At 52.2% G+C, this 16444-nt stretch overlaps 1 protein-coding gene across 15 annotated transcripts in view; it reads left to right on the top strand.

Annotated features, from left to right (window-relative positions):
- The window catches only part of PTPRM (protein tyrosine phosphatase receptor type M), a 2094608-nt gene that overhangs the window by 1981125 nt on the left and 97039 nt on the right, over positions 1 to 16444 (top strand). For all 15 annotated transcript variants that reach the window (XM_069620757.1, XM_069620755.1, XM_069620756.1 and 12 more), the window contains 2 exons: positions 1616 to 1770; positions 2119 to 2254. In XM_069620757.1, coding sequence (XP_069476858.1) covers positions 1616 to 1770; positions 2119 to 2254 — 291 coding nt within the window. The remainder of the gene's footprint in view (positions 1 to 1615; positions 1771 to 2118; positions 2255 to 16444) is intronic.

The following is a 16444-nucleotide window of genomic DNA, read 5'->3' as shown; positions in this document are numbered from 1 at the left end:
TCCATGGCAGTCATCATATTTGTACTTTTATTCTCTGAAAGAAATGGCCCCTGAGTAGCCCAGATGCCACCCAAGGTTAACGATGACTATCATTTCCTGGGGCGCAGGCTGTATGGGCCAGTACCGGTCTTACACACCTGGTAGCAGCCTGAGCCAAGAGACTAGGCATGACCTCAGCCTTGCAGGCCATTACTGGTCAGTACAGCCCGCCACCTTGAGCTTTATCGTTAAATTATAATATTGGAAAGCTGGCAGTTGCATTGTAAACAGTTAGAAACGGACCTTAAACAGTGGAACAAGGCCTGCTTCTGCTTCCATCCCCACATACCTTTCTGTGCGCATGCTCTGTGTCTTCCTGATTCACCCGGATGTCGCTCCACAGTTGCAAGAAACTTCTCCAACTGTCCAGTCAGTTGATGCTTGTCAACTCAGGCGCTCTGTGACATAGTGGTTGTCATGGCCGTATCATAATGGCCTCGCCACCCAAGGGTGGACAATAACAGGAGTTAATGGCCCTTCTCCTCCATCTGCTGCTTTAGTTTAACCAGAACACCATTTCTGCCTCCCCCACAGGTAATGCGCCATTATTTGTACTTCAGAACCCTCCAATCCGCTTCTACAATGTCAGTGACATAGAGACTGAAATGTGAGTCGTGAGGCGATTGTCTGGAGGAATGGGAAATGGCCCTGTGATCCATGTTGGTTCTAGGTGTGTTTCATTTAATTGGATATAACCGCTCACAATAGAAGTGCAACCTTTGAGCACTTATATTTTCTTCCGTGAGTGTGAGTGCTTGAAGCCTTTACCTACCTTGCAACATTCAGCAAGTTTGCTATTGTAGAATTCAATAGTGGAATATAGAATGGACTGTGGGATGCAGTGTGTACATACAAAGTAGTGTGTTACCTCCAACAGTGTACTGTGTGTTCAACAAACTAGGTCTGCCCCAATTTTCAAGTCAAATCTCCTTTTGCAACTAAATCCCAAAAAATGAATGTTGCAAATTACTTTCACAGTAAAGGGTCATGGTTTCAGTTTTTCTCAATCTACTTAGTTGCACTGCCCTTTGCATTTCTTTTCCTAATGTGATGACTCCATGTTAATAATAGTAATTGTTCTTTTATAACACGCTTAATATCAACGAGTGGTTTCTAAGCACAGGATCGGGATTCGAACCTGTGTTGCACCGAGTTGTCTTGTTTCCCAGACACATTTGCTGGCCCTGAGCTATCCTTCCTTGTTGTAAAATGTCCTTTGCTCAGTTGCATCCATAGATTTCGATCAATGCTACGCATCTTAAAATGGGTGCCTGGACATTGACCTCCGTATTGAGTGAAAAAGTGGCATGGCTTCTACATGCGACAATTTTCTTTTATGGCTCCTCAGTATTGCAAGAACTTGCAAATGTTACGTCTGCGTTCATCGCAAGGGCTTTATCAAGTGGAATCGCAGTAAAGCGCCCTCTGGGCTACACACACTGAACTTTATCACAATGGAAATGTGCCATGATGCTGTTAGAAGTTCTGCCCATCCTTATGACCTGTCCAACATTTCAATGTTTTTAGAAACTTTGTACTTTAATCAAGTGTTCTCTTCGTTTTTACACATTCACAGAGAGGTGCCCACGAGATCCGAGAAATCCGCCAGTTTCACTTCACGGGCTGGCCCGATCACGGAGTACCGTACCACGCCACAGGACTGCTAGGCTTTGTACGGCAGGTCAAGTCTAAGAGCCCTCCCAACTCAGGTCCTCTGGTTGTACACTGCAGGTACAGAATATAAGAACATAATTAACCCCCAAGGGTTTTATGCTACCTTGTATTAAAATATGTGACTGGGTTCTGTGTTTGAAAATGTGGCGTGTGCATTCCTCAATGAATATGTATGCTGGAGGACCAAATACTAGAAGAATGTGTAATCTGATGCAAGAGGCTGGTGGTAGTTATGAACGGTTAACATAAGTGGAGTGCGGTTACATATGGATGGTCAACTATTGAAGAACCAGGCGACCCATAGCGGGAGTGAATGGTGTGGGTGGGTTTGGCATGTCATTCATTAAGGGAAACCGTCGATTCTCTGTGATCCCTTATGGCGCTAAAATGGTCCTTTCCTCCTAGTGCTGGAGCTGGTCGAACGGGTTGCTTCATCGTCATTGACATTATGCTGGATATGGCAGATAGGGAAGGCGTCGTAGACATCTACAACTGCGTGAGGGAGCTTCGGTCGCGGAGAGTCAACATGGTGCAGACTGAGGTACACTCTCTGCCTTTTATTTCCTACGGCTCATGGCTTTCCCCATACACTGCACCCCAGAATAGCCTTGCTTGAGTGCTGCAAGCAGTGTGCCAGTCTCATTCATTCCACGCCATTCCTGGGTGGCGGCTGTAGTGTGAAAGCTGCCATTTGAATTTGTACTACTTTTTTCCTTCCCAGAGGCATCAATGCTACCACCAGGGCTTTAAGTGGGGTAAGAAATCGAAGGGGCGGGGCTCATTTGGGGGCGTGGCTTGTGGGAGGTGTGTGGCCTAAAAAGTACGCAAATCGTAGGGTATACACACAAATATATATAAATGTTATATATTTGTATGTGTGCCTTACTATGGTTTGTGTACAATGCAAGCCATCTTTTCTAAATATAGAAATATGTAACATATTTCTACGCTTATAAAAGATGGCTTGCAAAGTACACAAACCATAGTAAGGTACGCACACAAATATATAACATTTATATACATTTGTGTGCATACCCTACGGTGTGCCTAGTTTTCAGGCCATCTTTTTTAAACATTTCAGGTTTATAAAAGATGGCTTTGAAAGTACACAATTCAAGCCATCTTTTATAAAGCTTTGACTACGGACAAAATTATCTGTCGGCAAAGCTTTATAAAAGATGGCTTTGAAAGTACACAATTCAAGCCATCTTTTATAAAGCTTTGACTGCGGACAAAATTATCTGTCGGCAAAGCTTTATAAAAGATGGCTTGAAATGTGTACTTTCAAAGCCATCTTTTATAAACCTCGAAATATGTCGAGGAATCCCCAGGTTCGCCGAGGGTTAAAGACCCTCTGCGAACCTGGGGAACCTAGGGACAGTAACTGCCTCTGGTGACCTCTCGCGCGAGGGGTCACCAGATGCAGTTACTATGACTGACGGAAGCCACTTCTGTCAGCTCGCCTGACTTCATTGCAGTTGCATCATCCCGTCGCGGCTGCTGCTGCGGCCGCGACGGGTTAATGCATCCCACCAATGTTGTGGTAGGACAGGGGCCCCGGCAGGGCCTCGGCTCAGTCCCACTTTTTGGAGACTGCCGGGGCCAGGCCCCGGCAGGCCCCAGCCCACTTTAAGCACTGGCTACCACTAACCCCTGAAAGCGAATCAGTGAACATTGGATTTGATTTTTTTTCCTCCTTGTTTGGCCTTTTTTCTTGTGCTCCGTAGCCTTCGCTCTTGTGGAAATCGCCATGAAGACGGGTTCATAAGGGAGGCGCAGCATGCTAACTGAAAGTCAATGAAACAAAACTCCATTAAATGACAATCATTCTGAGAGCATTCTGAATAACGCATTGAGTGTCTCGCATTAGTGGCTATGTGATGAGATATCAGTTTAGCCAATTAGGTGTTTATGAGAATGATCGCCCTGACACAATTGCATCTATTAAGGTGGTGGGCAGGTTTGCGCTGCGTTTTGGTTCAGTATTAGGGGGTATTTAAAATCCGGTAAGATAGCTCATCGGGTTGAGCGCTCACTGCTGCGATCTGATCGTGATCTGCAGGTCACAAGTTCGAATCTCGGCAAGGCTAACTCAACCTTTCATCCTTCGAGGTCGATAAGTATGTACCAATTTTGGTTGGGTGATATTGTACGTAAATATGTGATCTATAAAGCGCTTTGGATAAAGGCGCTATATAAATAGCACATCATTATCATTATTTAACCTCTGGGTCACCCTGTTGTACCTGATGGAGGCAGGTAGCGGCTGCGATCCATTATCCGTTTTCAGATTATGCGAGCCCAGCGGGCTGTAAACTGCTGTTTGGCATTGGGCAGTGACTTCCTGGCAGGGGTGAGCGACCTGTGTTTCGAGGGTGAACCTTGGGCTTCTTAACGTAGCACATTTCTCAAGATTAGGATTTGGCAATTAATAGGATGCATCCCGATCAGGTCAGACCTCTGGCTATGGACTCATTGAATTTTGTGGCTCTCGCTCTTAGTTGTCAATAAAACAACATTTAGACAACTGGAAAGTGCAGAAAATGTACCGAAACATTAAACCTTTCAAACCCCGCTTCCAGTGTAACTGAGGCTCAAGTTTGGTCCATTTAAAACTCATGAGCATAGGTTTGGCATATGTTTGTGGGTGTTCATAGGACAATATTGACCTCAAACGAGGCGATACAGTGCTATGGTCCAACTGTATCATTGAGTTCCTGTTCTTTTCAGCCCCCCAGTAGATCGATATACATGGATCCCTGATAACGTGTTTGAACATTAAATAGACACGTGCCATGTTTGTGTACAGTGAGATACCTTTGCATGGAGATGCGAGGTGAATTCATCCAAGAGGACTCACTCCATGTTTTTCCATATGGGTTATCGTCAAATCTTGGCAAACATTTCAGGAAGCGGGTCATAGGCCATCACACATGTCCAAGTGAGAAGTGGGTTGGTATGCAGGTCTTGCAAATATTTCATTCAGGTCAAATCTGCATACATCTCCTTTTGGTACCTTGAATGTCCAGAGAAGGTTCGGGCAGCATCGGGAACTCCCTTAAAAAAGGACACATTTAAATGAGAACTTCTACTGGAGGAAAGCCTGCAGGAGGAGAGAGGGGGAGGCAGGGACGTGTGGTGAGGCTACATAGGGGGGCCAGGGCCTCTGTGAGTGTTATTCAGCTAAGACTGTTATCCTATGGACTGCACTAGCCCCTTCCCTTTCCCTCCACACTTTACCCCTTCCCCCCTCCCTTGCACTTGTGCAATCTCAATGTCACCTGGCCTTGTAGGCTCGTTGCCTCTGTCTTCCTTCTGTTTCCCCTCCCATGCCTCGTTGCGCCTTGAAACACTTGTGCATAGGCACGTTGTAAATGCCATATCATATCATATCATCATGAAACTCTGCAGCAGGATATCACACTAGGTTAATGTACCTGTTGCTAAGGATTTGTGGATAACCTGCAGATCAGAGGGTCACATCTAGGTTGGGACAACTCAGCCTTTTATCCTCTGGAGTAGGTAAAATATGTACAGCTGATCTGGGTAATTGTGAGATTGTATGCCAGTCTTGCACCTCAATAGATCTCTGGCCAGAGTCAAGCACGTGTCAGTCATCTGAGGGTCTTTTTTTCATACTTCAGAGCTAGGTGAAATGAGTACCATTTAAGTACATAGTCTTGCGTACAGGGCTGGGGACCACAGTAATGATAGTTCAGGTCAGGCATTTACCAGGAAAGAGGTGTGTTGGCTTGGGATAAAGACGCCCACAATCCAAGCACACACATTGCTTTTCAGTCCACTCTCGGGCATTGCTTGAGTGAATACCATTTAGACAAATAATATTGCAGTGGTGTGTGCTCATGACTGCCTTGTACCTGGGAAAGACTACACTACAGCACCTGTCTCTGAAGCAAGCGTTTTTGGAGTCCCCACAGGTGACCGCTTTTAACCATGCTAATTGACAGTTTTTCCCTTATTTGCACCAGGCAGAATGGCGCACAAATCCCGTTTTTTTCGGCGCAAATAATCCATGAATCATTTGGAAGAAAAGGTGCTGACGTTTTCAGCGCAATGAACACAGAAATCGTCAAAAGCGTGCATTTGTAGCAATCGCAACCTAAACCTGTTAAAGGTATAAGATGTTTTCTCTAACCGTGAACATGCATGTTCTTATCACTGTAAGTTCACCTGGCCCCAGTCCTCACTGCTGCATATGTAGCCGCCTGAGCATGTTGTCTTTGGTTGCCATTTTTGCTGTTCTTTTCTTTGTCTGTCAAGGCAGTGCTATTCTGCTGAAGTCTTACAGGCCGATTCATGTAATTCCTCTCAAAAGTGTCGCACGCGGCTGGCGCAAAGCGTGCCTGTGCGAATGTCTGCGCCAGCCGCGTGCGATAAAATCAATTTCCGCGCACAGCGTATTCATGGATTCCCACCTCCAAAAGCAGACGTGGCGCAGAGTGGCGCAGCAACCCTGCAGCAGCGCCAGTTACGTCCCCAAGAACACCCTCGCGCAAGGAAAAGCCATCAAGATCGCAAAACCATCGCAAAGGGCTGCGCCAACCCTGTACCAGTGCGAGAAGTTTCACACGCGACCTGGCCTGGGGGAGCGTGTGCGTGTATTTCAGGGGTGCGTGAGAAGTTCCACACGCGATTGGCCTGGGCGCGTGTATTTCAGAGGTGCGCGAGAAGTTCCACACGCGATTGGCCTGGGCGCGTGTATTTCAGGGGCTCGCGGGTGGTTTCACATGGGATCGGGCCTGGGGGAGCGTGTGCGTGTATTACAGGGGTGCGCGAGAAGTTCCACACGCGATTGGCCTGGGCGCGTGTATTTCAGGGGCTCGCGGGTGGTTTCACACGCGATCGGGCCTGGGGGAGCGTGTGCGTGTAATTCAGGGGTGCGCGAGAAGTTCCACACACGATTGGCCTGGGCGCGTGTATTTCAGGGGCTCGCGGGTGGTTTCACACGCGATCCGGCCTAGGGGAGCGTGTGCGTGTATTTCAGGGGTGCGCGAGAAGTTCCACACGCGATTGGCCTGGGCGCGTGTATTTCAGAGGTGCGCGAGAAGTTCCACACGCGATTGGCCTGGGCGCGTGTATTTCAGGGGCTCGCGGGTGGTTTCACACGCGATCGGGCCTGGGGGAGCGTGTGCGTGTATTACAGGGGTGCGCGAGAAGTTCCACACGCGATTGGCCTGGGCGCGTGTATTTCAGGGGTGCGCGAGAAGTTCCACACGCGATTGGCCTGGGCGCGTGTATTTCAGGGGCTCGCAGGTGGTTTCACACGCGATCGGGCCTGGGGGAGCGTGTGCGTGTAATTCAGGGGTGCGCGAGAAGTTCCACACGCGATTGGCCTGGGCGCGTGTATTTCAGGGGTTCGCGGGTGGTTTCACACGCCATCGGGCCTGGGGGAGCGTGTGCGTGTATTTCAGGGGTGCGCGAGAAGTTACACACACGATTGGCCTGGGCGCGTGTATTTCAGAGGTGCGCGAGAAGTTCCACACGCGATTGGCCTGGGCGCGTGTATTTCAGGGGCTCGCGGGTGGTTTCACACGCGATCGGGCCTGGGGGAGCGTGTGCGTGTATTTCAGGGGTGCGCGAGAAGTTCCACACGCGATTGGCCTGGGTGCGTGTATTTCAGAGGTGCGCGAGAAGTTCCACACGCGATTGGCCTGGGTGCGTGTATTTCAGGGGCTCGCGGGTGGTTTCACACGCGATCGGGCCTGGGGGAGCGTGTGCGTGTATTACAGGGGTGCGCGAGAAGTTCCACACGCGTTTGGCCTGGGCGCATTTATTTCAGGGATGCGCGAGAAGTTCCACACACGATTGGCCTGGGCGCGTGTATTTCAGGGGCTCACGGGTGGTTTCACACGCGATCGGCCCTGGGGGAGCGTCTGCGTGTAATTCAGGGGTGCGCGAGAAGTTCCACACGCGATTGGCCTGGGCGCGTGTATTTCAGGGGCTCGCGGGTGGTTTCACACGCGATCGGGCCTGGGGGAGCGTGTGCGTGTATTACAGGGGTGCGCGAGAAGTTCCACACGCGATTGGCCTGGGCGCGTGTATTTCAGGGGTGCGCGAGAAGTTCCACACGCGATTGGCCTGGGCGCGTGTACTTCAGGGGCTCGCGGGTGGTTTCACACGCGATCGGGCCTGGGGGAGCGTGTGCGTGTAATTCAGGGGTGCGCGAGAAGTTCCACAAGCGATTGGCCTGGGCGCGTGTATTTCAGGGGCTCGCGGGTGGTTTCACACGCGATCGGGCCTGGGGGAGCGTGTGCGTGTATTTCAGGGGTGCGCAAGAAGTTCCACACGCGATTGGGCTGGGCTGCGCGGGAAGTTTTACACTCTCCCCTACAACACGTATTCATGAAAACGAACGTGGCCAATCCGGAAACACGTACGCCAGCAGGAAGTAGGCGTACGTCCACCCGCACAGCATAAAAGTGCACGCAAACAACAAACAAGCTCAGACGCCAGGATGAACATACCGTTCCTAACAGCAGTGGCCGTGGGATACCGCAGGAGGAGGAGGAGGATAGTCCGGGCGAGAATATTTACACCCAGAACCAGCCTTTTTGGAATGCCTGATGACCATGTGTATGGGAGGTACAGGTTTCCACCTCACATAATACTCGACCTGGTCAGTGAGTGGGAGGATGACCTCACATCAACCACCCTGTGCTCCCAAGCACTCAGCCCCCTGGAGAAGGTCCTCAATGTACTGCACTTCCTGGCCACTGGATCATTCCAGCGGACAAGTGCCATAGTGGGGGGGGTGTCACAGGCCACGCAGTCACGCTGCCTACACCAGGTCTTGGCCATCATCACTGCACGCCCATCAGTCCGCAGGCACATATACCTGCCCAGAACACCTGCAGAAAGGCAGGCTGTTGCCCAGGACTTCTACAGGGTGGCACAATTCCCCAAAGTGCTAGGTGCCATTGATTGCACCCATGTGGCTCTACGTCCCCCCAGGGCAACTGAGCACATCTATAGAAACCGCAAGCACTGGCATTCCATCAACGCCCAGGTAGCATGTGATGCCAAGGGAATCATCACCTCAGTATACGCCAACTATCCAGGCTCCACCCACGACAGTTTCATCTACAGAATGTCTACCCTAAACCGGGACATAGAAGCTGGGCGGCATGGCGATACATGGCTGCTCGGTGAGTATAAATGCAACTGCGCATGCATGCATGTCAGATACTGAGTAATGTCACAACCCCACTGATGATACCCATCACCACCACCCCAGGGGACAGTGCCTACCCTCTCAGCACCCACATGATGACGCCAATTCGGAACCCCACCATGCCACCCCAGGTAAGATACAACACAGCCCACATTGCAACCCGGGGCATCGTGGAGCGCACATTCGGAGTGCTCAAGTCACGCTTCCGCTCCCTTGACCGTTCTGGCGGGCAGCTGTTATACGCTCCACCAGTAGTGTGCAGGATCATAGTGGCTGCATGTGTCCTGCACAACGTTGCAACACGCCGGGGCCTGGCCGTGGACATGGTGGTGCCCCCACATCCCCAACCACATGCATGCCCACTGCGCATGGGAGGGGAAAGGGCACGGGGTGAGGCAGCCCGTACGCAGCTCTTGGCTAATTACTTCACATAAAATCACACCCCTGTGGAGTGCACACAGCCCTGGCACATACCAGCTGACAATCAATGATGATTGTTACTGACAATTATGATGTGTCAATGGACAGTCAACTGTCACAACCATACCAGCCTGAGATTATACATCTGGAAGTGTTCCATTGTGTGCTTCCCAACCTACACAAACAGCACCAATGCCGTGTTCAAAAGACACACTCCTATGCTGCTAAAATCATTACCCCCTTGCAAGACACAACATGACAACAGTGCCATGTCACCCAACCCCTCCCCAGCACCGCCACCCAACACACCATGGCATGACATGCCATGTGAGAGCAAACAAAGTCATCCCCCAAACATGACACGTGTCACAAAGTACAGTGTCCTTTATGGAAACTGGCCACACACAATATGCCCACATGAATGTAGAAACAACAACACACATGACCAAATACTTACCACAATACAATCGACATAGCATAAACATGACAGTACTAAGGCAAAGGATACGTAGTCTTACAACATGAGAATGCCAGCACATCCACCACCTCCAACTGTACAGTGTTGTTGCCACGCACATCTGTAAGTCCACTGCTCACCACATGAGCCTCATCTCCAAAGTGGACGGCCTTGCGAAGACACGAGGAATGAACCTGCAAATCAGGAGGGAGACATGGATGCACAAGCACACATCAATACACCATGCAGTGCACAATACAACAACAATATGCACTATGAATGTATACACAGTATTGACTACAGACTCCCCACACAGCTCATGGGAGTCCAACGTCACTGTGTAATTCACTGTCACTTGGGCACACCCTTTGCAAGCCCATGGAAACGGGAAGCAGGAGGGGTGTGTGTTTCACTGACCCAAGCATCTAACCCAAACTCAGGACAAACCTGCATGTGCCCAGCCGGAATACAGTGGATGCCCACGGGAGCCACAGAAGGCAACACACTGCAATAAAAACTCAAAAATCAAAAATGGCCATGTGTGGGCCAGTGGGTGTGGGCAAGGCCACCCAGGAGGTCCGAGGACAGGGTGCCCACCGACAGCCACCTGCGTGAATGTTGCGGAAAAAAAACACCTCCATGGGCTCAGGCCTGCACGGCTACTAAATAGTGGGAGATTCACTGCTGGATTCGCTCTCCTCAACCTCTGCTGCTGCTGCCACAGGAGGTGGTGGTGCCATGGGAGGCAGCCCACGCAATGCCCTAGTTTGGTCCTCCATGGCAGCAAGCATGCGGGCCTGGAAGGCCTCGTTCTGGAGGGATATGGTGCGGAGATCCCCATGCAACACCCGACGTGTTGCCCGGACCTCCGCCCGAGTTGCCTGCATCTCTGCTGAGAGCGTACGGGTGACGCGCTCCAGCAGCTGTTCCGTCCTGGTGACAGTGGAAGCCTCAAGGTCCACAAGAGTCTGCCTGAGGTGCCGGACCTCTCCCCTCAGGGCTTTCCTCTGTCCCTGGGCATCTATAGAAATTGATTCCCTCAGATTGTCCAGGGCCGCCTGTCTGTCCCTGTTGGACGCCAACATGTCCTCCCTGACTGATTGGCAAATGGAGTCTGTTGCCTGCTGTAGTAGCTCCATCTGCCTTTCTGGGGGGACAATGGAAGTGGCCACCCTCTCCATGGCTTGAGCAATCATTTCGGATGATGCTGCCTGTTGGTTGGCCATACCGTAAATGGATTGCTCCCATGCGGTATTGCCTGGTGGTGGACGGCCACCGTGTTGGCGGGCACCACACCTGTCTGGGGCAAGGCGAACTGCGCCTTGCTGTGTCGGCACTGCCTGAGGCTGCAGGACTGCATTTCCCCTCTGAACTGCTGACCCAGGAACAGGATCAGATGTTGCGGAGTGTGGCCCTGCATCCGTAACCACCACAGGCGCACCTACCCACCCTACATCCCCATAGTGGGCTCTACCCCTGGTGCAGGTGGGTCGGACAGAACAGTATCCCTTCCATGAACACATACCTGCGAATCCACATAGGCCTCATCCGAATCAACACCTGAAAAGAGTTCTGGGGAGGTGCAGCCAGGGACACCCTGGGACAGTATGGCCTGCAGCAAGAGAGGGTTCTCCCCCACCACCAAACCACATCCCCCACTGGTGCCTGGTCGTGCTTCAGATCCCTCCTGGGCCTGCACCATCTCCTCTCCCTCAACAGCATCAGGTTCGTCATCCTCTGCAAAAACAAGAAAGACAACAAATGGAAACAGGCATTAGCACCATGGCACGCTATTAGGCCAGACAAGCTACAGTACCAGTACTTGATTTACACATGTCCCACATGACTATAACCCTCCCATGCATGCACTGTCCATGAGTTGGAAGTGGAGGAAAATGTCAGACACTGATGACACCAAGATGGGAGAGCAACATATCAGCTGCATGCTGGCTAGCAGTGATATCACACATTGGCCTGTGAGTGGCATGTCCAATACACATACATGACACATGCCATCACACAGATGGCATGTACCATGGGCATGTCATATATGTGACAATGGGGCAGAGTGATGCGGAGTAGAACCAGGTGAATTCCTACTATCAGCCTGAATGAACACAGCTAAATACGGAACAATGTGGTAGCAAGATGCCACTTCAAGGGCAACTGGCGCAATGTAGTGCAGAACGCCTACTGTGGCCAGAAGGGATACTGTAATACCCAAATCCGGGGCGCAGAATGCATTGGATGAAGCACATGGGTGGGACAAAACACTCAGGCACACACACCCTGACCTGGCACTCAACCAGATCCCCTCCCACAAACTACATACACATGGATCACACACACACATGCATGTGCACTCACCGGACAATGCCTCGTAATCTGGCAGTTCTCCCACACCTTGGATCTGCTCCCCTGTGACGTAGGTCCCAGCAACATGCTCATGTAGAGTGAGTTCTATGTCCTCTTGTGGAGACCCACCTCCAGTCACCAGAGTTGCGGCATGACTTGAGGCCAGCTTTTTCTTTGCCCTACGCTTAAGGTCATTCCAGCGCTTGTAGCACTCAACAGCTGTGCGCCTCATAAACCCAAAGGCACTTATGCTGTCCGCGATGGACTGCCAGTGTGCCTGACGTCGAGCAGGTGTAATCCTACACCCTGAAGTGACCAACATTTCGGCGTCATGTTCGGACACATACTGCACAAGTGCATCCAGTTCGGCATCATTGAAGCTAGGCTTCCTTGGCGTGCCGGACCGTGAAGCCGTGTCGGGGTCATCAGACTGTACTGGACGAGCACTCTTCCTCTTTCTTTTTGTGGGTGGTGGGGATCCAGAGTGCCCTACGCCGCTCTGGACCCTAGAGGCAGCAGCACCGGTGGACTGTGTAGTAGTAGTGTGCGATGGCACACTGACCACATGACTTTCTGCAGGCATTAGCTGAAGTGTGATGATGGCAGGGGGAACCTCAGTCTGATGTACCGGGACCAACACTGTCCTTGCTGGGGGAGTCAGAGATGGGGTGGACGGAGCTGCAGCTGCCCCTGCAGCCTCCCCATCCCGCCTACTCGGGGCAGCAGATGACATGGCTGCCCCTGTACCACGTGGCCTGGTGACACTGGCTTGCGCCACCACCCGTGGCCTAGACTTGGCGACCTGGAAGTCAGCCTGGGAGTCACCCTGTGATAGGTCAGGTGCCACAACGGGCCGGTCCAACAAGGGCTGAGCAGGGATGGTGTCAGCCACGTTTCCCTCAACCATGGGGGGGGGTGTGTGCCCCTGACTGGTCCTCCACACGTGGGGGGCTTGGGGGAGTCTGCAAATCCTGGCCACGTCCCCTACCGCGCCCACCACGCCCACCTCTTGAGGCTCGGCCACCTTTGCCACCCTTACCACTTGCTCGCCTCCCAGCCATGGCACTGATGAAGTTGTGCGTATGGGAGTTGCAGTGGACAATTGTCCTGGGCAATTGGGGGTCAAAGGGGTAGGGTACTAGATGGAATTCGTACCCAAGTGCTCTAGCAAGGCTGTATGTAACCCCTGGGGAAAGATGACGGGTTACGCAACGCACAGGCACCCCTAAAACAGAAAATGACGTGCACGCGACCCCTCGTAGACCACGTGCGTGGGAAAAGGAACCTGCACTACGCTGTGGCACCCAGAAACACAAAAATGAACGTATGCGTGTCACACGCAGCCTACAATGACCTCTGAAGGGGTACGCTACACACGGGGCTAGCACAGTTGGTAAATACGTGCGCAACTCACCGTCTGCCTGGGAAAAGAGCGTGAAAAATACGCGCGTGTGCGCGTTGGCAACACCCCCGCCAAAAGAAGAATTGTACACTGTCTGAGGAGACAGGACAAAAGGAGAAGTCAACGCTGTTTGAGGAAACAGGTCGAAAAGAAAATCAGAAAAATACTGACAGAGGTAACGGGGAGTACGAACTGGAAACGCTGTGAAGTAAATCGTGTGTGAACTGACAAGAAGTACAGATTTCACAGGAAGCACGTACAAGGAAATGACGTACTACACGCACCTTTTAAACCGCACCACACTTCCAACGTCACTTCCGCGTATACGCACTGAGGCACTATCCTCCAATCACGCAGGCTGACACTCGGACGTGCAGTTTTTGGTCTTGTAACATTCCCCCGGGTACAGGGACACGCCCGCGCGTGTCACGTCACAGACGCGCCTGCGCTGTCAGGGCCTTTGGTCCAATGGAATTGCGTACACAGGCCAAAAGTGTGTGGAACTTCTCGCGCACCCCTGGAATACACGCACACGCTCCCCCAGGCCAGATCGTGTGTGGAACTTCTCGCGCACCCCTGAAATACACGCACACGCTCCCCCAGGCCCGATCGCGTGTGGAACTTCTCGCGCACCCCTGGAATACATGCACACGCTCCACCATGCCCGATCGCGTGTGGAACTTCTCGCGCACCCCTGGAATACATGCAGACGCTCCCCCAGGCCAGATCGCGTGTGGAACTTCTCGCGCACCCCTGAAATACACGCACACGCTCCCCCAGGCCCGATCGCGTGTGGAACTTCTCGCGCACCCCTGGAATACATGCACACGCTCCCCCAGGCCCGATCGCGTGTGGAACTTCTCGCGCACCCCTGGAGTACACGCACACGCTCCCCCAGGCCAGATCGCGTGTGGAACTTCTCGCGCACCCCTGAAATACACGCACACGCTCCCCCAGGCCCGATCGCATGTGGAACTTCTCGCGCACCCCTGAAATACACGCGCCCAGGCCAATCGCGTGTGGGACTTCTCGCACACCCCTGAAATGCCCGCACGCAGCCCAATCGCGTGTGGAACTTCTCGCGCACCTCTGAAATGCACGCACACGCTCCCCCAGGCCAGATCGTGTGTATAACTTCGCGCGCGCCCCTGAAATACACGCGCACAGGCCAATCGCGTGTGGAACTTCACGCGCACCCCTGAAATACACGCACACGCTCCCCCAGGCCCGATCGCGTGTGGAACTTCTCGCGCACCCCTGAAATACACGCACACGCTCCCCCAGGCCCGATCGCGTGTGGAACTTCTCGCGCACCCCTGAAATACACGCGCCCAGGCCAATCGCATGTGGAACTTCTCGCGCACCTCTGAAATACACGCACACGCTCCCCCAGGCCAGATCGCGTGTAACACTTCTCGCGCACCCCTGAAATACACGCGCCCAGGCCAATCGCGTGTGGAACTTCACGCGCACCCCTGAAATACACGCACGCGCTCCCCCAGGCCAGATCGCGTGTAAAACTTTGCACGCACCCCTGAAATACACGCACACGCTCCCCCAGGCCCGATCGCGTGTGTAAACACCTGCGAGCCCCTGAAATACACGTACCCCGCTCCCGCAGGCCCGATCGCGTGTAAAAGCACCTGCGAGCCCCTGGAATACACGTACCCCGCTCCCCCAGGCCAGATCGCGTGTGGGCCTTCTTGCATGTGTAGGACTTTGGCGCACATTTTTTTCCTGCGCAGGGACGCTACCGCCTGCTTTCGTGTGGCGGACATGTAAGGGGCCTGTGCGCGTCTTTGGCCGTGCGCTGTTTTTCCTTATTCGATTCCATGAATACGTGTTGTAGGCGAGCGTGTGGGCGTTCTGCGCACTTGCCTCCTGTACTTCCCCCGTGATGCCCACATTTTCACGAGTTGTTCCCCATTCTGCGTGTGACGCCCCGTGTTACGCCTACTTTTGTTACGTGCGCCGCGCTATGTGCGAATTCGCTGTGGCCTTATCGCACGGCGTTCGTTGACCTGTGCGCCAGCATGCGCCAGCGTGCGCCGCGCACTTTCTCTGCGCACATCCCACATTTCGCGCGTGCACGGACTTCCATGAATTGATGTGCGATGTTTTCTGTGCGATAATCGCACTTGCACTGCGATTTTTGCTATTTCTCTGCGAATCGCACGTTTTCGCACGCGTGCGCCGTTTTTCCGGCGCACGTTGATTCCATGAATCGGCCTGTTAATGATCAGTGGACGTTAAAGGAACTGAGCAGTGCTGTGCATATACATGCTTTGGCTGCAGCGACTATTCAGATCCCTACACACATGCAGCGATTGCTGTTTAAGTTCGGGTCCTGTCTGCTGCGCAGAGCTGCACTTGTGCCCCTATGCCAAGTTAATAAAATTGAAAAAATGTTACATGCAAGTTAAAATAGTAAGCTGCACTGCTAATCGAATCAACCACCAATCTAGGAAGAAAAACAAGTATAATGTAGCTTTTAATATAAAATAGTACCATTGCACCGCTTCATGATCCCCGCCTGCCTGGAAGCCGGTCACTAAATCTTAGACATGGCTTTTTGGCGGACACAGCCTATGTGCAAGCTGAAGTGGAGACATCTCCTGCTGTGATAGTTGGTAATGACGTCAGAGCCTTAATTACCTCACACATTGCAAACCAGGGGCATAGTTGAGTCATTTCAAAACGGAAGATAAGGAAAGAAGTGTCAGTCCAGCTGTCTGAAATGACAAAGACTTGGACAGACACTGAGGGCTTGATTTCCTCCAACAAGGGAAGAGTGTTATCTTAAGAGATGTTTGCGCCTCCCCCCCTCCTTCATTTACAGGAAACGGGGCATCTTGTGTTTCTTAAAAAAATCTAGAAAAACATGTACAAGCGTATTAGGAAGATA

This window comes from Ambystoma mexicanum, chromosome 5q (genome assembly GCF_040938575.1).
Source record: "Ambystoma mexicanum isolate Mex_15411 chromosome 5q, UKY_AmexF1_1, whole genome shotgun sequence".
Classification (NCBI taxonomy): domain Eukaryota; kingdom Metazoa; phylum Chordata; class Amphibia; order Caudata; family Ambystomatidae; genus Ambystoma; species Ambystoma mexicanum.
This window is presented reverse-complemented; position numbering and strand designations above follow the sequence as displayed.